This window comes from Oryza sativa, chromosome 3, assembly GCF_034140825.1.
Source record: "Oryza sativa Japonica Group chromosome 3, ASM3414082v1".
NCBI classification, from domain to species: Eukaryota; Viridiplantae; Streptophyta; class Magnoliopsida; order Poales; family Poaceae; genus Oryza; species Oryza sativa.
The window spans coordinates 20,702,823-20,728,231 of record NC_089037.1 but is presented as its reverse complement, the minus strand read 5'-3'; the positions used below and the strand labels follow the sequence as shown (position 1 = coordinate 20,728,231).

Sequence of the window (25,409 nt, the reverse complement as noted above, 5' to 3'; positions counted from 1 at the left end):
CCTTGGATCGATTATTTAACTAAGCAATATATGTGATGCAGGTAATGCTGTACTCTTTTCCATACCCTGAACTCCACATAAGCTTTATTGATGTGGACTAGGGTTCCTGATTTTCCAAAAGGTTCTGATAAACAACGATTTGGGCGGAGTCGCGACACAAATCGATCGGACTTCTTGAACGCGCACGCTCTTGAGCCCCGCAATAGCCGCACCACGTGTCCTCTGGTTATCACCCGTGCCGAAACACGGATGACCTTGCCGAGAAGGCTAATCCATGATTGCCAATCGAAGAACACAAATAAGAACAAGGTAGAATACAACCAAAATTGCAGATGAATGATTAAGCTCACAAGTTGGGGTCTTACAAACCAATTTAGCAGCGAAACTGTTCTTGACAGAATAATCTAAGTGAAACCCCAAACCCTAAATATGACGGCGGGTACTGATATATATAGAATTTAGGGTCGTGCAACCAACCCTTGACATAACCCTAATGGGCTTCAACGCAGCGCCGGGACAGATTCTAGATGTCAACTTATTCGGTCGATTCCCGTTGACTTGGAAAGAATTTGGATGTGGGACCAAAACCATTGGAACGGTTATCTTCTTAGCTTTCCATCCATATAAAGAACGCCCCAATCCAAGCACGTAAGCGACCTGGGTGCCCGTTTTAGTGTAGACTGGTCCTGGACTCCAAATTGCCCTTGAAGTCAACTTGGAGAAGATATTGGTTTAGTTCCTAATCAACTTCTTTGATATTACATGCATTTGTTATGCTCGGCCTCTTTTCCTTCGTCCAAGCAAGTACCTTTGCAAACGAAAACATAGAAACTCATTGTGTAGCAACTTTTTTTCAAATATATAACAAGTAAATCTAATATAGAACATATGGTAGTCATAGTTATATTCGAGCTAGTTGTGTCCTCATCATCCTTCTCTTCTTGATTAGAAACCGTCCTCGGTTTCACCTTGTCATGGAGCCTATGGAATTTATCTTTATCTATCACACCATTAGGTGAGGATATTTCTTGATGGCCATTTGGTTGGATCCTGAAATCTTTGTAGTCGAAAAACCGCAACACTCCCCTTCTTGCAAACCAACCTATAACTCATTTAACAACTAGAGGAACTAGATAGAGAATTACTTATATGCATGCGGTCCTCTAGACAATACATCTCATCATGAAAAGAAGGTATAGTCAAATTCAAACAAATATATACCCGATGCACATTATATTCTCCTTTACTATCATAATAACCAATGACATGAAAAATCACATCAGAAGGGCATGGCAATTCAAATCTAGCAAATAATTTCTTGTCTAAATTGTTGAGTAGGCAAAAATCATCAAATTGAATATAAGCCCAAGTATTTAAAGAAGATAACAATTTAAACTCTTCATTCTCCCTAGCAATGCGAATAACATGTTTAAACTGAATACATAGTGGCTCTACTATAGAACTAACATGTCCATTCACTAGTTGTGGCATGGATATAAATGAAGCATCGCAGAACTGTTCTTTATCACAAGAAACATCAAACAAATTGTTTTGTGAGAAATATATTTCAGCAATTGTTTCCACTATGGGTTGCTCTAATGTAGTATAAGTAGTAGACATAGTTGACATATCATAAATATCCATACCTTGAGTTGCTGTAGCACCATTATCATTACATTTTTTTCTCATCTTCAGAAATTATAGGCGCTTGGTCAATTGAACATTCTTCAAGCAAGAATGGAGCTATAGATAGGTCTTTTTCCTCTTCGTCTTTCCTCTCTTCCTCATTACCTTGGTTGTTCTCATATGCCTGCAAAATATTAGTATCCAAAGCAGTAGGCACAACAATACGTTCGTTTTATAATAATTCAGACTTAGTCGAAGGCATCTCAATATTAGTATCATTCCTGGTATCTCTGAAAATCTCATCGATTCTATTCTTCGTGTATCGACCCACGTATTCCACTTCTGAGGTAGAATACCGGTCTACGGCTCATTCCTTAGTAAGAACCAACCTACCAAGAAATAGACACACCAGAGTAGCGTAGCAGAAACAATTGTAGCGAAACCCATTAAATAAAAACCATAAAAAATTAGTTTTTACCAAAATAATAACACTAATAGTACCTTGCTCTTCTAGATCTTCATCACCTTCACCATTAAGTTGATGTAGAGATATGCAACACTTGTTTATTTTTGTAGAATCTTCTCTTCACCTAATTGTTAGCTCAACACTACAAGGAAGAATATATATATGGGATGAGTACGAATGGTACTCAACAAGTCCAACTATAGCAATCCAACAAATATATGCCCATAATCTACCTGCATAATACGTATATCTCCAAATCCCATAATCCAACAAGGAATTTTATGCATGTTCATAAAACAGTATAATAAAATCTCATATTAAGTAATTATAAAATCTACTGCATATAAGGCACTACAGGTATTAGAACCTCTGTTAGGTTCCTTTCCTGCCGCGTTCGTAGTTTCTACCCGAAACAGGGAGTGACATATCACAATTCATACACTCTGCAGAGGCATGTCGCTGTACCCATAGATGCCTTAAACCTTTTAACGCCCGCGCTACACCGCCACCACGCCAGCGCCTAAGCACACTTCATGGTGTATGCCGGCAAGGCTAAGGTCACAAGCTTTTCATCAATCCCATCTGACATTTATCTCCGCGGGTGATTCCCGCAACAACGGCAAATCATCAGATCCCGCAACAACGGCGATCCACATCATCTAATTGGATTCCGCAACAACGGCAACCCTCATCGCTAGCCCACGCTCACGGGATTCGCGGAAGTCCTTAAGCCCGCAGGATAAAGCCATTAAGAAAGAACTACTAAGCTAGCATGTCCCATTCCAGGTCATATGGTCGACATGATCGCTACGGCGCTTGAATGCCATATAACAGTTGTTATTTAACCTTATGATGATAAATATATGCAACTGAACCACCACCACCATAGCAGGTTCAGAATACATCTGTAGTATGACCGACTTCTCCACCGGTCAATCCAATCCATCAACATATTTATTTCAATTATAGAAAGTATAATTTAATGCAAGGTGATACATATAGATTGCAATTACGAAAATATAACAAGAGTTGGTCAAAGGTGTTGGACTTGCCTGAGATACCCGAAATCGGAGAACAAATAAATGAACGAAGAATTCCAGAAATCCAAGATAAACGCCCAACTGAAAGAAACAATAAAACACAACTAAATACGAGAATGTTTATATGAATGCGATGCACATGATATGTCTAACCCTAATGCACAGGCTGTATATATATAGGTTATGGACTTACTTTTATTTTAAGAAAGAGTAATTATTTTACTTAAAAGAAATTTGATTCACTATAGAGATTTTATTCAACAGCCCTAAGATATATTACTTTCATAGAACTAAATATATTTGTTTCCTTAGAAAAATAGTTTATAAGATATATTTCAAGAAATACTTTTATTTAGATTTATAATATGAAAGATTTGGTTGTATATATATTTACTTCAAAAAGACACACTTTAATTTAATTTAAAAATCATCTGAAGTGAATTAAAATAAGTAGCATTAGAATATGCATGAATTAAGTTTGAATAGTTTAAAAAGTTTAAATGTCATATATTATTATTTTTCTTTATTTTCTAACTCTACCTCTAAATTTTATAAGCCCATCTACTAAAGCCCACAGCAACACAACCCACCAAACCCACCTTCTTTCTCTCCTCTCTTTCTCTCGTTCTCTTTCTTTTTCTCTCGCTCTCCCCTGCGCCGCCGCATCCTCAGGTCTCGCCGCCGCTCCACCCCACGCCGGCCGATGCTCCCTGCCTCCGGCAGCCGCCCCGCAGCCGCTGCCGGCCTGAATCGGTTTCGTGGCTCCTCATGAGTCTATCCCCAAACTAACCCTAGCCATCAACCCCTCTCCAATCGATGCTGCTGCTGGCTACTGCTCTCAACGACTGGGATTGGAATTTTCCCAGCCCCGGCGCCCCTGATCCAAGCATGACTCAGACCAGCCGTGTCTCCCCGAGCTCCTTCTCTCTGATCCCTTCATTCCCTACTTCTGTGATGTGATCTGATTGGTGTTCTATTATATAGTTACCTACTGTGAATTTCTATGCTTGTGAACTAGTCCTAATGACCAACTTGATGATGCTATACTCAGAATTATCCTGCTATCTGTAGGTTCTAGATTAATTGATTTGCTATAATTAGATGATAACCATATGCTATGGATGGATGAATGAATGCTTGCATAATATATCATATGAAAATGCAGTACTGAAACTAAAAACACACTAACATGATTTTGTCCTTATATATATATGCTTACATGTAGAATTAACTGAAATACTGAAATTGTTAAAACACTAACATGATCAGATCCTTATGTATATGCTTTGCATGTTGAAATAACCGAATTTCTGAAATTAGTAACACATCAAGCGGATTAGATTCAATAATAAATCTTATTGAATGGTGATGTAACTTGCATGGTTCTACACTTGATGATCATGGCAAGATGTATGCTATAGATAATGGAATTATGTAAATGTTGACTAATTTCCTTAAATAATTTACTGCTACTGACTATATGTACTACCTCTTGCCTCTATGTAATTTACTTGATTTGAAATATTCATGCAAGGAGAAATTAGACTATTTGATGACCTAACTGTATGCTATGGTTTTTATTCAGATACTATACTCTCCTGTTTCCTGACAATTTTATAAACTGCGATTTCATATACTTAAACTGAAGATATATTTGCGCACACTAATAGATGCCATTCTTTTCTCTAATTATGCTCTGCTCCTACGCATGCATTAAAAATTCATCCTATGACGGCTTTACTGAACCTTGATTTATATCACTGTATACAGATATAAATCCTTAACTCAAATGCGCTTATAGATCATCCAAGATAATTCTTGCTGTCAACTATGCACTGAGATGGCTGATCTATACTTCAATTATCCTACTAAGAGTCCATTAAATTTTAGACGATACTATCTTGTCCAATTACTCATAAAAATTATGTCTTGCTTATTGAACTAAGGATGCATATTCAGTAATATAACCCCAACACATAGTACTAGTATATGCACATATCAACATGGCTGCCATCTACTGAGGTTCATTTTTCAGGTTTAATGGATATAACTATGTGCATGCACATAACTCCTAAACATACTAATATATGCATCAACCAAGAATCATGCCATGATGTGATTTCCCTCTCATTCTTATTTCAGGATTACCTTGTCAATGACTCTAGTGTGGCTGTGAAGATTGTGTGGTTTCTCCCTCTCTGGTTCTACCGCTTCTCCTGCTGGGACTGTAACTTCACTCCTTTATTGGAACTGGAACACTTGAATATTTCTCCTCCTTGCTCAGGCACCAGCTGCTCCTCCAGAAACTATAGTAATTGGGCATTTTCTTCTTCTTCTTGAGCTGGACTGCTGGAACACCACTTGCTCCTTCTTCAGGTTGGTCTCTCTGCCGTCTCACTTCAGCATCTTCTTGCTGCTATGGTTTATATGGTAAGGTATGTGATGATCTTGATTGGTATTTGGATTTGCTACTTACTTCTTCTCCTTTGCTAGAAACCTCTTGATTTTCTTGAAACTAAGTGCACTCCTTTCTTTTTCCTTCTACTCTCTCAGCCTGGTTGTTTTTCTATGGCTGCTACTATTGAGATATGGTGTGACTGTGGTGCCGGACTACTAGCTACTGCTCTGCCATTTCTCTCTTTTGAGGTGGTTTTCCGGACGAACTGCTTGCTGCTACTGCTGTTGCGGCTGAGGCTTCTGCGCCATGGCTGTGCTCTTGCTGTTGCTACTACTACTGCAACTGCTTGCTGCCTGTGTTGATCTGCACGACCAAACCGAGGCTAATATATGTGTGAATTTTTAATGAAAGCTAAGTGACTCACCAGCTCGCATGCCGGTTGGATAAGGGCTTGCTGCCACCTCAACAAAGCTGGTTCGGTGGGATAATCTAAAGCTATATTTACTAATTTCCCAATCAATAGAAGTTTTGTAAAGTCTAACATGTTTGGTGCTTTTGCACTTGAGTCCCACAAGCTTGGTAAATTGGAGATTACTACGAGTTCAGAGACTGGGATGCAATTGCCCTAAAACTCAAGAGTTTTTCTGAAAATAAATAATTATTGAATCTTTGACTGAGATGGTTCAGTTTATGGTGTGATATCTATAAGCACCATGTGTTGACGTTTGATGTCGTGATTCCGGTATTTGCATAGTATGAGGATCGTTGGTAACAGGGTATACGTGAGACTGTGGTAAAACAGATGGGTACGAGGATTTTTATATAGGTTTAGACCCTTGAATTGTCAAGTAATAACCCTACTCCTGTTGGCCTAAGCCGGTCGTTGCTCTTATTCATCATAATCACACCAGTACAATATTTATATTTGAGGTAGCCTATCTAACTGTTGTTGACTTGGCGGCATGTCTTGGCGTATATTGGCTTGTATGTTGATCTTGTGTCTTGATCTATTGTTCTCTGTTTCCTCTCCTCCTAGGGGGCCTTGTATTTATACCCATAGGTGTCCCCTTGTCTAAGTAGAACTAGTAAAACCAATATGGATACAATCCGAGTAGTCATTGTCGTTTCCATGTAGAACTCTATTCATCCTTATGCGGAACTCCTCCTATATCCGAAGTTTGTTTCCGTATAAGACATGGTATGTGGTGGGTCCTGCCGAGATTTAGTCAACTACTATTAGGTATGTGGTATCCATAACCCTAACACCATGTATATGCACAATATATGTGATGCATACAACTATTAGGTATGTGGTATTCATAACCCTGACACCATGTATATTCACAATATATGCGATGCATACTGTATAAGATTTCTAGAGTACAATAATATGCATGTATGTATGCAGGCCTATAGTGGTAAATTGTAAATAAAGAACTGTGGTTTCTACTGTGCACACGTGTACCTCGCTTCATGACGACTAATCTACACTATAGTTTAACCAAAACTAAATTATCCCACTCCTCACCAGGTTTAGTCTAACTAACAATAAATCAATGATGCATATGGATATGGCTTGATAAATAAATGACAAGGAAACGATCGAAAAATCATTTAAGATCCATAATAGAACAATAATCGATATATTTATAGATCCTAGCAAGCATCGTGGCTCAATCGACACCGCTCTTAGTCAGTGTGACTAGGTCATTAGCGTGACTAAGACTATAGCTAAAACCTGGGATGTTACATCCTACCTCCACCCCCCCCTAAAAAATAATTTCGTCCTCGAAATTAAAATGATGTTTAAGTGAGCACTTTTATGTTCAATTGTTAAAGTAATTTTTTTTTACAGCAGTATGTACTCCTTAGTCCTATGTAGTTTGCTAAGCATCTATGACTTACTAAGAAATCCTATAAGAGTCTACTACAAGAGTAATTTCTAAGAATTTTAAGGTAAGATCACTATAGTTTAGAAATCTACAAGTTAGCAGATAAGATGTCTCTGTAGAACTAATGGGTACTAAAATAATTGTTGTCTACCATTTTTTTACTGGAATTGATTTTTTTTACCTTTCTATCTACCCAAACAAATGTACCCCAAGTATATAGTTGATCTCTAGTTTTATGGCTAAATTAGGAAGGATATAGCTAGGTACTGTTAATTAGATCGAGGAAAGAGATTAATGGTCCAGAAATTAAATGGACGATGGACACCTTAAAGTATTAATGTAATGCAATGCATAAGATTAAATTTCAAGTTTTTTTTCCTGATGTTGGAATGCTACTTAATGGTGAAAGAATAAAACTGATTTGAACCTAATACATGAGAGATTTTTTTAACCTAACTTTAAATTACTTCTTAACATGTACGGTTAAACAAAAATGAAAATGCAATACAACACTGGTGAACACAGTAAAGTTATTATTAGACTATTCCTACCATGTTCATATTTGTTTAACTAACTTCTAGTTTAAATAATCTGTAACCTGTCATCTAGAGAGTAAATGAGTTTCTCATCTCTAAATTTCTTTTATATGACACTTATAGTTTAATAATTATGAAATTATACTGAAATGATATGTTTTTTTACAGTAAATAAACTGATCTAAAAGGTGTACTTACATTCTTTGCTAACTTTAACTTCTGCAAGCATATAATAACTTGGTGCTTTATTTACCAATGACCCATTTTTTTAACCTATAACTAATCTTTAATTTTTGTCATATCTAAACATATACAGTAGAAAAATAAGATTTCTAAATTCTAATTTCCAGGGAATTGAATAGAAATTAATATGTACTATATTGGAAATTCAGATTTTTTTTAACTATTACTATGCTCCAATGGATGTACATTTCTTTATAAATCAAGTTCTTCATTTTTTTTCTACTGTACTAGTCATAAATTAAATATCTATCCGTGATGATGCTAATTTTTATTTATTTTTACTAATTGTAAGTTTAGACCTATCTATGCATCGCTTGACGGTAGAACAGGTAAAATTGGATGGTGTACATCTAGATTAATTAAAGAAAATTGTATATTGGATATAAAGTGTAATGCATCCCTATGTTTGCATATGATTTTTAATACTAAAATTGCTAAATTAAAAGAAACGGTTCATGACTACTAGATTTTAAGGAAACCAAGATTAACTTGAGGATGAAAGTAATGGATATGATGAATGTGTTTTTAAATATGAATGACAATTTATAATGCAGACTAGGATGATCATGTCTTTATTTGATAAAAAAAATACTTAAATGAATTCTACCCTTAATGGCATAGGCTCTATGATCAACTATTCTTCTAACATACTCTGCCTCTTCTCCTGAGAGTACGCCCCTCCATATATACCCAACTCCTCATGAATATTCTACTCCAATGCTACATTTCAAGAACTTAATGATACTATGCCCGATTCATAGTATATTGAGTCACTTAAGTGAGATACACTCGGGAGATATATTATTATTAGAGTAAAATGCGTTGTAGGTACCACAACTTGCAAGGTGGGTGCAATTTAGTCACCCATCTTGTAATTTGCTCAAATAAGTCATTCAATTTGTTTAGAGGTGCAAATATAATAAAAAACATGCCACGTGTATTATTTTTGCCAAGGTGGACGATACGATGGCAGACGTGATGATGAGTTGGCGAAAGTAATACAATTTTATAGAAAAACCCTTCTACTATACTACTCTTTGCTAATCTAACTGGCTGATTTAGATATGTTATGCCCCGTGTGCTAAGCCATGATTGTAGGTTTTTGTTAGCGTGCGCACGGGACAGGACGGTGCCAGATCTAGCGAATTGCGGCGATAGCCTGCGTGGCTGCGTATGAATCCATCGCCGGCGAAATCATCAACGCTGGCCACGAGCGCTCCATTTGATGGCTCCAATGATGCGTCTTACCGGTGTTCATCAGCCCACATATGGTTAGTTGTTCTACTGCCATCACATGGATTCTCTCGTATTGCAAAATCTTAGCACATAAATCCATGAAGCTATATGCATGTGCAGCCAAATAACTAGCCCATCTGTTAGCACTGAGTAATATGTACGCGTAAACAAACAAGTTAGAAATAGTTTTCATCCTTGCGTGTATATGTGACTGTAGATATCTAGATTTCTTTTAAAGATATTATTAATTTATTTGCAATAAGCATAAGTCACATCAATTAAATTAGTTGTCATTTAGATTAAGAATTTGTTCGTTGTTTGCTTTCATTATGTTGCAAAATGATTCTGTTTCCGCCGGCTGCCGCAGCTTGCAGCGATGCTAGTTGCTTGACATACCTCACTGAACTGAAATATTGCCAAGCACATAGTATTAAGTTATACTCGTAAAACTAAACAACTATATATAAGAATTAGTCGATCATACGATTTCTCACTACATAAAAATATATTCTACTGAAGACTTTTTCTGACTCTTTTCAACACAATCATATTGCAGATACTGGTAGTGATGAATTCACAACTGAGATGCACCATGGAGGATTCTTTTGTGGAGTTGGTGTTAGTCGGTGATACGTTGATGATAATATTTGCTGGTTTGACCATTGTGATTCTGATTCATGGTCTCTCCTTTGGATTGAGGACTTTATTGAGCAACTTGGGTATGAGAAGTCAGAGAAGACCAAGGTGTTGTGGCTACTCCCAGGAAAAACATTTAGTGATGGTCTGAGGAGTTTGAAGTGTGATGCAGATACAGATAGCATGATTGCATTGGTGCCAAAGGTTAGATCCTTGGTGTTGTATATTGATCACTAGGACATCTTAGAGGCAATTGATCTAAATGATATTGCAATGACTAGCCAAGCCCCTCCTTCAGTTGCTGCCAACCCTGAATGCAACATTGATGAAGAGGACAATACTATGGAGGACCCAGATTTTGTAGACAGTGATTACGAAGTTGACAGGGATGATGATGACTTGTATGATAAATATATAGATGGTACTGTTCATGATGAGTTAGCTCTTGTCAAGGGCAAGGCTGTGGTTAAGGAAGGCGTGGGTAATATTCAGGATGCGTCCGATGATATTTTCTATAGTGATGAAAGACTATTTCTTCCCGAGTCTTCTGAAGATGAAGGTGAAATCAAGCTTAACTTCAAGACATTTAGACCTGATGTCGATATGCAATCACCAGAATTCTATCCAGGTATGGTGTTTGGCACTATTGAGGAACTTAGGAAAGCGGTATCCCAGTATAGCATTACAAACAGGGTTGCCGTGAAGCCTGATAGGAATAACAAGAAGAGATATGAAGCTCATTGTGCTGAGAACTGTCCATGGAAGTTAGTAGCAAGCGTTGATAGTAGAGCAAATTGTTTCATGGTTAAGCAATATGTGGGAAGTCACACTTGTAGGAAGGAGTGGGAGTTGAAGGCTGTGACTGCAAGATATCTCGCAGGAAGGTTTATTGAGGAATTCAGGGGTGATGACAAGATGACACTAGCTAGTTTTGCTAAGAAGGTACAGAAAAGCTTGAACATTACACCATCAAGGCATAAATTAGGAAGAGCTAGACAAATAGCAAGGGAAGCTATTTACGGAGATGAGATTGCTCAATACGACCAACTTTGGGACTATGCTCAAGAGTTGAGAAGGTCAAATCCTGGTAGCAAATTTTTTTCGAACCTTCATAATGGCTGCTTTCACACACTATATGTCTCAATGGATGCTTCTAAGAGGGGATTTCTTAGTGGATGCAGACCTCTCATATGTTTTGATGGATGCCATATCAAAACAAAGTTTGGTGGACATATTCTCACAGCAGTGGGCATGGACCCTAATGATTGTATCTACCCTATAGCTATTGCAGTTGTTGAGGTAGAAAACAGAAAAAGTTGGGGGTGGTTTCTAAGTACTCTCAAAGAAGACCTTGGTATTATGAATACATCTCCATAGACAGTAATGACTGATAGGCAAAAGGTAGTTGCCTGTTTTACATTCTGTATGTATTAATTTGCATTTCACATATTTTAATGATGGTGTTTGCATGTAAATGTAGGGGCTTATTCCAGCAATCAAGGATGAGTTCCCTGATAGTGAGCATAGGTTTTGTGTTAGACATCTTTACCAAAATTTTGCAGTGCTATACAAAGGTGAGGCACTAAAGAATCAATTATGGGCCATAGCGAGGTCAACCACTGTACCTGAGTGGAACGTTAACACGGAGAAAATGAAGGCAGTAAACAAAGATGCATATGGCTACTTGGAGGAGATCCCTCCCAACCAATGGTGTAGAGCTTTTTTCAGGGACTTCTCAAAATGTGATATTCTGTTGAATAATAATTTGGAGGTTTTTAACAAGTGCTTGTTATTTATGCCCTTTAGTTTTCATATAAGATATTATCATCATTTATCTAAAATTATTCAGTGCCATGTTAGGTACATACTTGAGGCTAGGGAGTTGACCATTTTGTCTATGTTGGAGAAGATCAGGAGCAAACTCATGAATCGAATATACACAAAGCAGGAGGAATGTAAGAAGTGGGTCTTTGACATTTGCCCAAAGATAAAGCAAAAGGTAGAGAAAAACATTGAGATGTCCAACACATGCTATGCATTGCCTTCTAGGATGGGGGTCTTTCAAGTCACTGATAGAGATAAGCAATTTGTTGTGGACATAAAAAACAAACAATGTGACTGCAGGCGTTGGCAATTAATTGGGATTCCATGCAACCATGCAATTTCTTGTTTGAGGCATGAGAGAATCAAGCCAGAGGATGAGGTATCATTCTGCTACACAATTCAGTCCTTCAAGCAAGCATATATGTTCAATATAATGCCAGTGCGAGATAAGACACATTGGGAAAAGATGAATGGTGTCCCAGTTAATCCTCCAGTTTATGAGAAGAAAGTTGGTAGGCCTAAGACAACAAGGAGAAAACAACCACAAGAACTTGATGCAGGCACAAAGATTTCCAAGCATGGTGTACAAATCCATTGTAGCTATTGCAAGAATGTTGGACACAATAAGAAAGGTTGTAAGAAGAGAAAGGCTGCCCAAAATGGTAAAAATGAAATAGAAAATATTATTAGCAAAGAACCCACACCAGAAGTTGAAGAGGTTGATGAACCTATCATCACTCAGGTACTAGAGATTATCATTTTACATTAAACATGTAACAAAACAATTAACTTGTGCAAATGATACTGCAGGTTTTGACTGATCCTATATGCTTCTGTCACACCCTAAAAATCCAAAATATATAAATTGTTGTTTAATTGGATTTATTAGAATTTATTTTAAAAGCCTAGAAGAGAAGATCTAATTTTAATTAATAAATTCCAATATAAAATGGGGCCAGATAAAATTTCATTAAATACTTTGCTTAATTCTATAATTCCTAGATTTTTCTGGGATTTATTTGAGCTAAGGAAGTATTTTTAATAAATGGAATTGCATTTCATGAATAATTTAAATTGAAAAAGGTTTTTAAAAGTCTCTTTTTGCTTTGGGCCGAAAGTCGGCCCAAAACCTCTCTCTTTTTCTCTCTCTCCCCGGCCCAAGTCGGCCCAGTCCGCAGCCGAGCCGCCCGCTCGCGCGCGCGCGTCCGCCCGCTGACAGGTGAGGCCCACCTGTCGGACCCGTCGTCTTCCTCGCGCCGGCCGCCGCCCGAACCCTAGCCGAGCCGTGCCGCCGTCTCTTTCCAAATTCCGTCGCTCCTTTCCATCTCCGGCCGAATCGATAGAGGGGAAATGATCCTCGCGATCCACTCTATCTTTTCTCTTATGGAATCGTCGGCTAATTTCGTTTGGAAATCCGTGGATTCGAGTTCGATTCGGATCGATCTCTCTCCTCCGAACCCTAATCTTTCCTTCTCGTCGCCGGTCGCCGTGGGCCTTCGCCGCCGCCTCCTTGTCCCTATAAAAGGATCCCCAAGTCCGCCGCTACCCGTCGCCACCCTTGCCTTCGTCTCTCGTCGTCCGTAGCGCCCTAGCACCGTGTAACCTCGCGCCGCTGTTGTCGCCGCTGCTCCAGCCGTGCGCCGCCGTCGCTTCAGTTGTCGCCGTCGCTCGGGAAGACGTCATCGTCGTCGTCTTCCGTGGTCCGGCTGTGGACCGTTCGATCTCGGCCGTCCGTTTTGGATAGGATCGATCTCAGCCGTTCGTTTCCGTGAGCCGCCGCCGTGCACCCGGTCCACCGCAAACCCTAGCCGCTGACGCAATAATTCCTTTTTCCTTTTCAAAAATAATTCATTATTGCGTCATAATTCATTTAAAATCCATATAAGTGATTTAATCCGATTTAATCTTTAAAAATTCATAACTAATTCATCTTAGCTCGGATTTAGTTGGTTCAAGTCTCTAAATTTTTTTAAAATTGAGATCTACATGTTAAAAATATCCACATGTACTGTTCATGCTTGTTTATGTGCTGTTTTGGTGATTTTGCTCCTTTCTGTTTAGATTCCGACGTTTCCGGAGAGTCCGTTTTCGCAGGAGAAGAATTTGAAGAGTTCCAAGGCCAGCAAGGCAAGTCACACAGATCCCAAACAACCCTTTGAGTATGTTGATCCCGTTTAAAGCTACTGTTTCTATTCAACTATTGCATTTATTTTCGAATGTCATTGAGTGGAATTAACCTATTGTTTGTTATAGCCCTTTTTGTTCTTGATTACTTTACTCCTTGATACCTTGGGTGATTATAACTTGACTAGTTGGGCTATATATATTGGTTCAGCTAGATATTAGATATGATTGCTTAGCCATGCCTAGAAACATTAGCACACTATTGGGATAACTTATGATTCACTATTATTTAATGATGGCTTAATGATAGTTCACGATGGTCAATCGTGATTGGTTAATTAATTATTTGCCAACTAAAACTTGATAATGGTGGGTTGTGAGCACATGGTTTTGAGAGTCGTGCTCATGACAATTAAGGACCGGTTCACGAGTTTCGGTTGTGAAACATTAACCGTGCCAACCACAAGCCAGCGTGGGCAACGGCTTTACCTTTTGTATAGCATGGTTCATTGCGGAGCACCAGACTGAGAAGTGGCGGAGATAAGCCCACGGGGGTCGCTGGGGAGTCCATGCCTTGTTTATAAGGGGGTGATTATGATCCAGGAATGGTGCGCTGTGGTGGATTGTGTTGTGCGAGGGGTACTGTCACAGCTCCTTTCCGAGGTACCGTGGTGGTATTGAGGCACATGGTGACATGATGTGGGGCTGTGTCTTGTGGGTACAGCGGTACATCTCTGGCCAGAGTAAAACTATTCGAATAGCCGTGCCCGCGGTTATGGGCGGGTCTAACAATGTCTTTCGTGATTAGTTTCACGCTTCTCATCATAATAAAAGATGCTATAACTGATAGTAATTTGATTAGCTCCTGGTTTGGAATGGTATATTCCTGGTTTGGAGATAGAACTGTGCAGCCGGGATGGTTGTTCAGAATGGTTGGGTCTATGCAACAGGGTATGTTGTATAGCGTTGGATTAATATTGTTTAATTATCACTTAACTGTTTTATTAAATTCTGAAATGTTTATTAAATGCTGTTTATGCAAATGAAACCCTACTATGCCATCCTTTGTTATCCTGAGCACTTGCATATTTGCTGCGTGGCTTGCTGAGTATGTTATATACTCACCTTGCAATCATTCATCAGAGGAAGAGTTCTACAGTGATGCTGATGGTGTGGAGGATTAGGTGTAGCCCTGGTCAAGCTGCCTGTGGAGTGGAGTCGTCTGCGCCGTTTATCTTATTTTCCGCTGCTTAGATCTTTATTGATTGAGAGGAACTATCTACCTCTGTAATGACATTTTATTCGCTTATTAATTAGAGTAATAATTATACTCTATTATCAATTTGTTATTGTGTGCCTCGGCTGATTCTTGGACGAGGGTTCACACACATGTAAGTGTTTGGAATTTTGGATAGAAATTCCGGGCGTGACAAGTTGGTATCAGAGCCCCCTTGACCCTAGGTTATTGCAAATGGTTACCCATAGAAGCCCTCTAAAAATATTGGAAAAGTAGAACTGTTCTCCTCCCCTTCTCTTTTAATTAAACCAAACTAATAGCACATGCACTTCATAATCTCTTTTAGTGGTTCTCATTCAAAATTTATTCCAGTGTTATTAGTACTATACATCTATTACTGTACTAATGGCTCGTTTACCAGCAAAAGTTTTATAATATTGTTTTATTTAATCTTGCTGCAATAAAATAAATTTAGCATGTTGATTTTATAACTTTCTTTTATTTCCTTTGGAACCTGTCGTTCAAAAGTACACAATTTGTGACCTTGTTTCCAACTGTTTCAACTTATCTTTCAAGCTTGGTTTACTTTATTTACTTACCTTTTACTTTGATTTTCTAACTTTATTCAAATTAATCCAAAAACTTGTGCTATTAATTGGATAAATGTCTTAACTCCCTCCTTTCACTTGTCTTTAGATGCCGCGCTACAAGCCTGAGTACTTGTTTGGTGTTGAGGGATTTGTCCAGGAGTTGCGTACGATGTCCTTTGTCATAGGATTTAGGACTACCCCTTTTTATGCCCAGATTCCTCATGATCGTCACGAAGAGAAGTGCCGAGTCAAAGTCACCTTGAACAGTAATAGTGAAGATATCCCCTCAGTGATGTTCGAAGCTGGAGGAGGAAACTACATCCATGCGTGTCAGGAAGTGGCAAGGATCGCCATAGGAGAGCTCCGCGATCGCTACAGTGATCAGTTGGCCGACACTAAGTATCGCTACCATCCTCGTCAACCACAGGGAAGTGACCGTGGCAGCTACCTTGAGACTGAGGGAATTGAGAATGATGCTACCACAAGGCATTTGGTTGAGATGCTGTGGGCTATGGATGAAACCCGTGCGGAGACTGTGTTAGCAGCTCAAGATCGTGAAGACCAGAATCGTGGTAAGATTTGCAAGCTAGAGGACAAAGTGGATCGTTTGGAGAAGGAACTAGCCGCATTGAAGGGAGAAGCACCACCGCAGAAGGCCAGGATTCGTCTTACCGCAAGGAAGAGAGCTCTATTTGTCCCTCGCTACCAATTGGCGCCAAAGGTCCGTGTGGTGGAGAAGAAGTTACCCCAGCCCTAGCGGATCCTTCGGTCGTCAACGTAAGTGATGATGAAGGAGAAGAATCCAAGCGCACCCATTCCAAGATCGAGTGGGGAGCCACTCAAGATGATGAAGACGAGCCGAACGAGCCTTCAATCAACTCCGATGCCCGGAAGACCTAGAATGTCTTGTCAAACCGTTGTCTTAGATCGTTGTGTTAGTTTGCTTGTTTTAAGTTTGGTTGTGTGTGTCTCGCATGTGATTTACATCAGTGGTGGGATGTAAGTGCATGCGTTTGTTTGCTTTCGAGTGTTAGGTAGTTGGTGAGTTTAGTGGTGTGAGAGTCTTCAGTTTTGTAATAATGAAACTCACTTAAGATCAATAAAAGTTAAATTAATTCTCTGTCCTAAGTAGTTTTCCCCGGTTTCTCTTCTTGTGCTCCTGCCCATGCCAGATGGTGCTCACTCGCAGCAACGGGAATGGCCCCAACAACAACAATAACAACAACAATGGAGAGAATCCCACACTTGCCCAAGTCCTGGCTCAACAGGCACAGCTTATGAACATGATGATGCAGCAACTCCAGAACCAGCAGAACCAGGGAAATAACCATGCACCTCCCCAGAACAAGTTAGTAGAATTTCTTCGTGTGAGGCCGCCCACTTTCTCTAGCACCACTAATCCTGTTGAAGCTGGTGATTGGTTGCATGCCATAGAGAAGAAGTTGGATTTGCTTCAGTGCACCGATCAGGAGAAGGTCTCATTTGCATCACACCAGCTGCATGGCCCTGCCTCTGAATGGTGGGATCACTTCCGTCTTAACAGGACTACTGCTGAACCTATCACTTGGCTTGAATTCACCGCTGCTTTCCGGAAGACGCATATACCATCGGGAGTGGTGTCTCTCAAGAAGAAGGAATTCAGGTCGCTCACCCAGGGATCTCGCTCTGTCACCGAGTATCTGCACGAGTTCAATCGTTTGGCTCGTTATGCTCCGGAAGATGTGCGCACTGATGAACAGCGCCAGGAGAGGTTCTTGGAAGGACTTAATGATGAGCTTTCTTATCCACTCATGACTGGGGATTATCATGATTTCCAGAAGTTAGTGGATAAGGCTATTCGTCAGGAGGACAAGTACAACCGCATGGAGCAGAAGAAACGCCGGATTGCTCACTTCAAGGCACAACAGGGGAATAGTCAGAGGCCGCGTCTTACTTTAGGACCCCAGTCCATGCCACAGGGAGGTTCTTCGTCTGTTGTTCGTCCGCAGCGTCAGTTCTTCAACAACAACGCGGGCAACAACATCCGCAATCAAGCTCCACGCCCTGTTGCAGCTTCGACACAGCAACAGCCTGCCAAGAAGGAGCAAGGCATCAAGCCCGGGGTGTGCTTCAACTGTGGAGACCCAGGACATTACGCTGACAAGTGTCCGAAGCCCCGACGCGTGAAGGTTGTCCCTGCCCAGAGCAACTCTACCGCACCAGCATCAAAGGCCCGTGTCAATCATGTTGCTGCTGCAGAAGCTCAAGGTGCTCCAGATGTGATTTTGGGTACGTTCCTTGTTAACTTAGTTCCTGCAACAGTGCTTTTCGATTCTGGTGCTACACATTCATTCTTATCTATGAGTTTTGCGGGAAATCATGGGATGGAAGTAGAAGATCTTAGACGTCCTTTTGATGGTTAGTACCCCAAGTAATCAAGCACTCTCTTTGCAATGTAGCCCCTCTGTCAGAATAGAAATTCAAGGAGTACCATTTCTGGCCAATCTTATCCTGTTAGAATCCAAAGACCTTGATGTCATCCTAGGGATGGACTAGTTAGCCAGATATAAAGGTGTGATAGACTGTGCCAACAGAAAAGTAACTCTCACCAGCAATGATGGTCGAGTTGTAACTGTTCATGCATTGTCTTCTGAGTCTTTAAGGTCAAGTCTGAACCAAATAACTTTGGAAGAGATTCCTGTAGTTCGGGAGTATCCCGATGTGTTCCCAGACGATTTACCTGGTATGCCGCCTAAAAGGGATATAGAGTTCAGAATAGATTTGGTTCCAGGAACAACTCCGATCCATAAGAGACCTTATAGAATGGCAGCCAATGAGTTGGCAGAAGTCAAGAGGCAAGTAGACGATTTGCTTCAGAAAGGATACATCAGACCGAGTTCATCTCCATGGGGAGCTCCGGTTATTTTTGTGGAAAAGAAAGATCATACCCAGAGGATGTGTGTGGACTATCGTGCACTAAATGATGTGACTATCAAGAATAAGTATCCGTTGCCCAGAATTGATGATTTGTTTGATCAACTTAAAGGTGCTACCGTTTTCTCCAAGATAGATCTTCGATCAGGGTATCACCAGTTGAGAATCAAAGAGGAAGATATACCTAAGACAGCTTTTACCACTAGGTATGGATTGTTCGAATGTACTGTTATGTCTTTTGGACTTACCAATGCCCCCGCTTTCTTCATGAACTTGATGAATAAGGTGTTTATGGAATACCTAGACAAGTTCGTGGTGGTCTTTATTGATGACATTCTTATCTACTCCCACACCAAAGAAGAGCATGAAGAACACCTTCGCCTTGCATTGGAGAAGCTACGAGAACATCAACTGTATGCCAAGTTTAGCAAGTGTGAATTTTGGCTCCTTGGTCACGTCATCTCAGCCGGATGCCGTTGATCCTAGTAATGTGGAATCCGTAACCAACTGGAAACAATCAAAGACAGTTTCAGAGATTCGCAGTTTCCTAGGCCTCGCAGGATATTATCGGAGGTTTATAGAGAATTTTTCCAAGATTGCTAAGTCCATGACACGATTACTTCAAAAAGATGTGAAGTATAAGTGGTCAGAAGAATGTGAGCAGAGTTTTCAAGAGTTGAAGAATCGCTTAATATCAGCTCCTATTTTGATTTTACCTGATCCAAAGAAGGGTTTCCAAGTGTATTGCGATGCATCCAAACTTGGGTTAGGATGTGTTCTGATGCAAGATGGGAAGGTGGTTGCCTATGCATCTCGTCAGTTACGTCCGCATGAGAAGAACTACCCTACTCATGATCTTGAGTTAGCTGCAGTAGTTCATGCGTTGAAAATTTGGCGTCATTATCTTTTCGGTACTCGTACAGAGGTGTACACCGATCACAAGAGTTTAAAGTATATCTTTACTCAGCCGGATCTGAACATGAGACAACGGAGATGGTTGGAATTAATTAAGGATTATGACATGGGAATTCATTATCACCCGGGAAAGGCTAATGTTGTAGCAGATGCTCTTAGCAGGAAAGGCTATTGCAATGCTACGGAAGGACGACAGTTGCCATTGGAATTATGCAAGGAATTTGAAAGATTAAATTTGGGAATTGTCAGTAGAGGTTTTGTTGCAGCCTTAGAAGCGAAGCCCACTCTAATTGATCAAGTTAGAGAAGCCCAAATTAATGATCCTGATATTCAAGAAATCAAGAAGAATATGAGAAGAGGAAAAGCTATCGGTTTCTTGGAGGATGAGCAAGGAACTGTATGGTTGGATGAGAGAATCTGCGTCCCCGACAACAAAGATTTAAAAGATGTAATTCTGAAAGAAGCTCATGATACTTTATACTCCATTCACCCTGGTAGTACCAAAATGCACCAGGATCTCAAGGAAAGATTTTGGTGGGCAAGTATGAAGCATGAAATCGCAGAGTACGTAGCAGTATGTGATGTTTGTCAGCGAGTCAAGGCAGAACATCAGAAACCCGCAGGTTTGCTGCAGCCTTTGAAGATTCCTGAATGGAAGTGGGAGGAAATCGGTATGGATTTCATCACTGGTCTACCCAGAACGTCATCAGGCCATGACTTTATTTGGGTGATAGTCGACAGACTTACCAAAGTGGCTCATTTCATCCCAGTAAAGAATTGTATATGGCAAGGATTGTGTGTTTGCATGGTGTCCCTAAGAAAATAGTGTCTGATCGAGGCAGTCAGTTTACTTCAAAGTTTTGGAAGAAGCTTCAGGAAGAGATGGGTTCTAAGCTGAACTTTAGTACTGCTTATCATCCGCAGACAGACGGACAAACCGAAAGGGTAAATCAGATTTTGGAAGACATGTTGAGAGCTTGTGCTTTAGACTTCGGTGGAAGTTGGGATAAGAATCTACCTTATGCAGAATTCTCGTACAACAACAGTTATCAAGCTAGTCTTCAGATGGCTCCTTACGAAGCACTGTATGGTCGGAAGTGCCGCACTCCGCTTTTGTGGGATCAAACGGGAGAACGTCAGGTTTTCGGGATGGATATCCTAAGGGAAGCAGAAGAAAAGGTGAAAATCATTCAAGAAAGATTGCGTGTGGCCCAGTCTCGTCATAAGAGTTATGCCGACAATCGTCGTAGAGATCTAAGTTTTGACGAAGGAGATTATGTGTACCTTTGTGTCACGCCTCTTCGAGGAGTTCATCGTTTTCACACCAAAGGAAAATTGGCACCGTGTTTTGTGGGACCTTATAAGATTGTCAGTAGAAGAGGAGAGGTTGCTTATCAGTTGGAGTTACCTCAATCTTTGGCAGGAGTCCATAATGTGTTCCATGTGTCGCAATTGAAAAAGTGTTTAAGGGTACCTACCGAAGAAACTAATCTTGAACAGATAGAAGTCCAAGAGGATCTGACCTATGTTGAGAAACCAATCCGTATCTTGGAAATAGATGAGAGAAGAGCCAGAAATCGAGTTATCCGTTTTTGCAAAGTCCAATGGAGTAATCACTCGGAAGAAGAATCAACTTGGGAACAAGAAGATGAATTGAAGTCAGCTCATCCGCATCTGTTCGCCAGTTCTTCCGAATCTCGAGGACGAGATTCTGTTTAAGGGGGGAAGGTTTGTCACACCCTAAAAATCCAAAATATATAAATTGTTGTTTAATTGGAATTATTAGAATTTATTTTAAAAGCCTAGAAGAGAAGATCTAATTTTAATTAATAAATTCCAATATAAAATGGGGCCAAATAAAATTTCATTAAATACTTTGCTTAATTCTATAATTCCTAGATTTTTCTGGGTTTTATTTGAGCTAAGGAAGTATTTTTAATAAATGGAATTGCATTTCATGAATAATTTAAATTGAAAAAGGTTTTTTAAAGTCTCTTTTGGCTTTGGGCCGAAAGTCGGCCCAAAACCTCTCTCTTTTTCTCTCTCTCCCCGGCCCAAGTCGGCCCAGTCCGCAGCCGAGCCGCCCGCTCGCGCGCGCGCGTCCGCCCGCTGACAGGTGGGGCCCACCTGTCGGACCCGTCGTCTTCCTCGCGCCGGCCGCCGCCCGAACCCTAGCCGAGCCGTGCCGCCGTCTCTTTCCAAATTCCGTCGCTCCTTTCCATCTCCGGCCGAATCGATAGAGGGGAAATGATCCTCGCGATCCACTCTATCTTTTCTCTTATGGAATCGTCAGCTAATTTCATTTGAAAATCCGTGGATTCGAGTTCGATTCGGATCGATCTCTCTCCTCCGAACCCTAATCTTTCCTTCTCGTCGCCGGTCGCCGTGGGCCTTCGCCGCCGCCTCCTTGTCCCTATAAAAGGATCCCCAAGTCCGCCGCTACCCGTCGCCACCCTTGCCTTCGTCTCTCGTCGTCCGTAGCGCCCTAGCACAGTGTAACCTCGCGCCGCTGTCGTCGCCGCTGCTCCAGCCGTGCGCCGCTGTCGCTCCAGTTGTCGCCGTCGCTCGGGAAGACCGCCGTCGTGGTCACCGTCGCGTCGCCGTCCTCGTCCGCCCCTTCGCCGTTGCGTCACCGCTGACGTCATCGTCGTCGTCTTCCGTGGTCCGGCTGTGGACCGTTCGATCTCGGCCGTCCGTTTTGGATAGGATCGATCTCAGCCGTTCGTTTCCGTGAGCCGCCGCCGTGCACCAGGTCCACCGCAAACCCTAGCCGCTGACGCAATAATTCCTTTTTTCTTTTCAAAAATAATTCATTATTGTGTCATAATTCATTTAAAATCCATATAAGTGTTTTAATCCGATTTAATCTTTAAAAATTCATAACTAATTCATCTTAGCTCGGATTTAGTTGGTTCAAGTCTCTAAATTTTTCTAAAATTGAGATCTACATGTTAAAAATATCCACATGTACTGTTCATGCTTGTTTATGTGCTGTTTTGGTGATTTTGCTCCTTTTTGTTTAGATTCCGACGTTTCCGGAGAGTCCGTTTTCGCAGGAGAAGAATTTGAAGAGTTCCAAGGCCAGCAAGGCAAGTCACACAGATCCCAAACAACCCTTTGAGCATGTTGATCCCGTTTAAAGCTACTGTTTCTATTCAACTATTGCATTTATTTTCGAATGTCATTGAGTGGAATTAACCTATTGTTTGTTATAGCCCTTTTTGTTCTTGATTACTTTACTCCTTGATACCTTGGGTGATTATAACTTGACTAGTTGGGCTATATATATTGGTTCAGCTAGATATTAGATATGATTGCTTAGCCATGCCTAGAAACATTAGCACACTATTGGGATAACTTATGATTCACTATTATTTAATGATGGCTTAATGATAGTTCACGATGGTCAATCGTGATTGGTTAATTAATTATTTGCCAACTAAAACTTGATAATGGTGGGTTGTGAGCACATGGTTTTGAGAGTCGTGCTCATGACAATTAAGGACCGGTTCACGAGTTTCGGTTGTGAAACATTAACCGTGCCAACCACAAGCCAGCGTGGGCAACGGCTTTACCTTTTGTATAGCATGGTTCATTGCGGAGCACCAGACTGAGAAGTGGCAGAGATAAGCCCACGGGGGTCGCTGGGGAGTCCATGCCTTGTTTATAAGGGGGTGATTATGATCCAGGAATGGTGCGCTGTGGTGGATTGTGTTGTGCGAGGGGTACTGTCACAGCTCCTTTCCGAGGTACCGTGGTGGTATTGAGGCACATGGTGACATGATGTGGGGCTGTGTCTTGTGGGTACAGTGGTACACCTCTGGCCAGAGTAAAACTATTCGAATAGCCGTGCCCGCGGTTATGGGCGGGTCTAACAATGTCTTTCGTGATTAGTTTCACGCTTCTCATCATAATAAAAGATGCTATAACTGATAGTAATTTGATTAGCTCCTGGTTTGGAATGGTATATTCCTGGTTTGGAGATAGAACTGTGCAGCCGGGATGGTTGTTCAGAATGGTTGGGCCTATGCAACAGGGTATGTTGTATAGTGTTGGATTAATATTGTTTAATTATCACTTAACTGTTTTATTAAATTCTGAAATGTTTATTAAATGCTGTTTATGCAAATGAAACCCTACTATGCCATCCTTTGTTATCCTGAGCACTTGCATATTTGCTGCGTGGCTTGCTGAGTATGTTATATACTCACCTTGCAATCATTCATCAGAGGAAGAGTTCTACAGTGATGCTGATGGTGTGGAGGATTAGGTGTAGCCCTGGTCAAGCTGCCTGTGGAGTGGAGTCGTCTGCGCCGTTTATCTTATTTTCCACTGCTTAGATCTTTATTGATTGAGAGGAACTATCTACCTCTGTAATGATATTTTATTCGCTTATTAATTAGAGTAATAATTATACTCTATTATCAATTTGTTATTGTGTGCCTCGGCTGATTCTTGGACGAGGGTTCACACACATGTAAGCGTTTGGAATTTTGGATAGAAATTCCGGGCGTGACAGCTTCCTTGGCACAAGCACTCAAAGGAGCTCTCCTGTAATTGATGCACTTATGACAGAGGTAAGTCATTATCACTTGCGATGTAAACAATTCTTACCAAACCTAACTTGTGTATACTCTTTATTTATTTATCTACAACAGGGCATCAGTCAACAACAAGCTAGGACATTTCCTGGAACATTGCCTGAGTCATCTTTCATTGCCACCAATAGGAGTGAATGAGTGCATCCTCCACTGAACATAGCAACAAGAGTGGGTAGAGCTACAATTCGAAAGCAAAACGCAGCCCTAAGAAGGTCCAAAGTAGACAAGAAAAATAAGTAGGAAAATCCTACATGGCTAGATTTTCAAGATTAGGACTGAAACAACTTTAATTTTGGAACTGATTTATTGTCAGTTATTCTTGATAAATCCATGTGTACCTAGAATTTTTTGTTATTTGTGTTAATCCATCCGTACCTGGAGGGCTGCATGTATTTTTTGTTGTCCTATTTAATACATGAGTATGATGTCAAATTACCACATTGAAGAGTGCATATAAAAATTGGTTTTAGCACAAGGAACAAACCGCTTTATTTCCCAATATAAAGACAAATATATATCCTTGTACATCAGGCAAGATTCAGTACATGCAGCAAATCACGTATTGAAGATTTGGAGTATCAAACAAACATATGTACTCAAACGAAAAATTGAAACAATATAAGGGCTAATTTGCATCTTTGTTCCTTGCATACAAGGTCAACCTGTCATGCTGACGTGGTGTCCACCTTGGCATAAATAATACGCGTGGCACCTTTTCTGCTAGATTTGCACCTCCAAACAAGTTGAGTGACTTATTTAAGAAAATTACAAGATGGGTAACTAAATTGCACCCACCTTACAAGTTGTGGTACCTGCAACGTATTTTACTCTTATTATTATTATAAGGTATAAAGTTTAAAAATATTGTTTTCAAATGTATAGGTAATTTTATACCCTTCTAAGCTACACCCGCGTTCTAAGGCTAATTATTACGTTGTTTCCTATTAAAGTCAGTAGATTAGTCTACATGTATGTTAGTTGGGTGTCCAACTAAGAAAAGTATAAGAATGCTATAATTAAATGGATGTTCTAGTGAAAGTAGACGGATAAGAAGTAGAACAGACAAAGGAATTGAGGCAAAAGAGATATAATATTTCTAGCAAAGAATTAGAATGAGATGGAATAAGAAGAG

General features: G+C 40.4%; 1 protein-coding gene and 3 long non-coding RNA genes across 4 annotated transcripts; 3 read left to right on the top strand and 1 right to left on the bottom strand.

The window, feature by feature from the left end:
* Nucleotides 1-315: 315 nt before the first annotated feature.
* Nucleotides 316-3,220, bottom strand: LOC112938288 (uncharacterized). Its single transcript, XR_010740146.1, has 4 exons — nt 3,145-3,220; nt 2,128-2,234; nt 1,647-2,015; nt 316-808 (listed from the first exon to the last, which is right to left on the bottom strand). It is a non-coding gene; the product is annotated as an uncharacterized lncRNA (long non-coding RNA).
* A 490-nt stretch (nt 3,221-3,710) lies between these two features.
* LOC136351268 (uncharacterized) lies at nt 3,711-6,207 on the top strand. The gene is made up of 2 exons (XR_010740145.1): nt 3,711-5,567; nt 5,686-6,207. It is a non-coding gene; the product is annotated as an uncharacterized lncRNA (long non-coding RNA).
* Nucleotides 6,208-8,756: 2,549 nt separating this feature from the next.
* On the top strand, nt 8,757-12,666 carry LOC107280309 (uncharacterized). The gene is made up of 3 exons (XM_015774072.3): nt 8,757-9,472; nt 9,994-11,474; nt 11,554-12,666. The coding sequence occupies exons 2-3, from the start codon at nt 11,457-11,459 to the stop codon at nt 12,664-12,666; spliced, it is 1,131 nt and encodes a 376-aa protein (XP_015629558.2). The 5' UTR covers nt 8,757-9,472; nt 9,994-11,456.
* Nucleotides 12,667-13,873: 1,207 nt separating this feature from the next.
* On the top strand, nt 13,874-15,379 carry LOC136355561 (uncharacterized). Its single transcript, XR_010739829.1, has 2 exons — nt 13,874-14,024; nt 15,165-15,379. It is a non-coding gene; the product is annotated as an uncharacterized lncRNA (long non-coding RNA).
* Nucleotides 15,380-25,409: the final 10,030 nt, after the last annotated feature.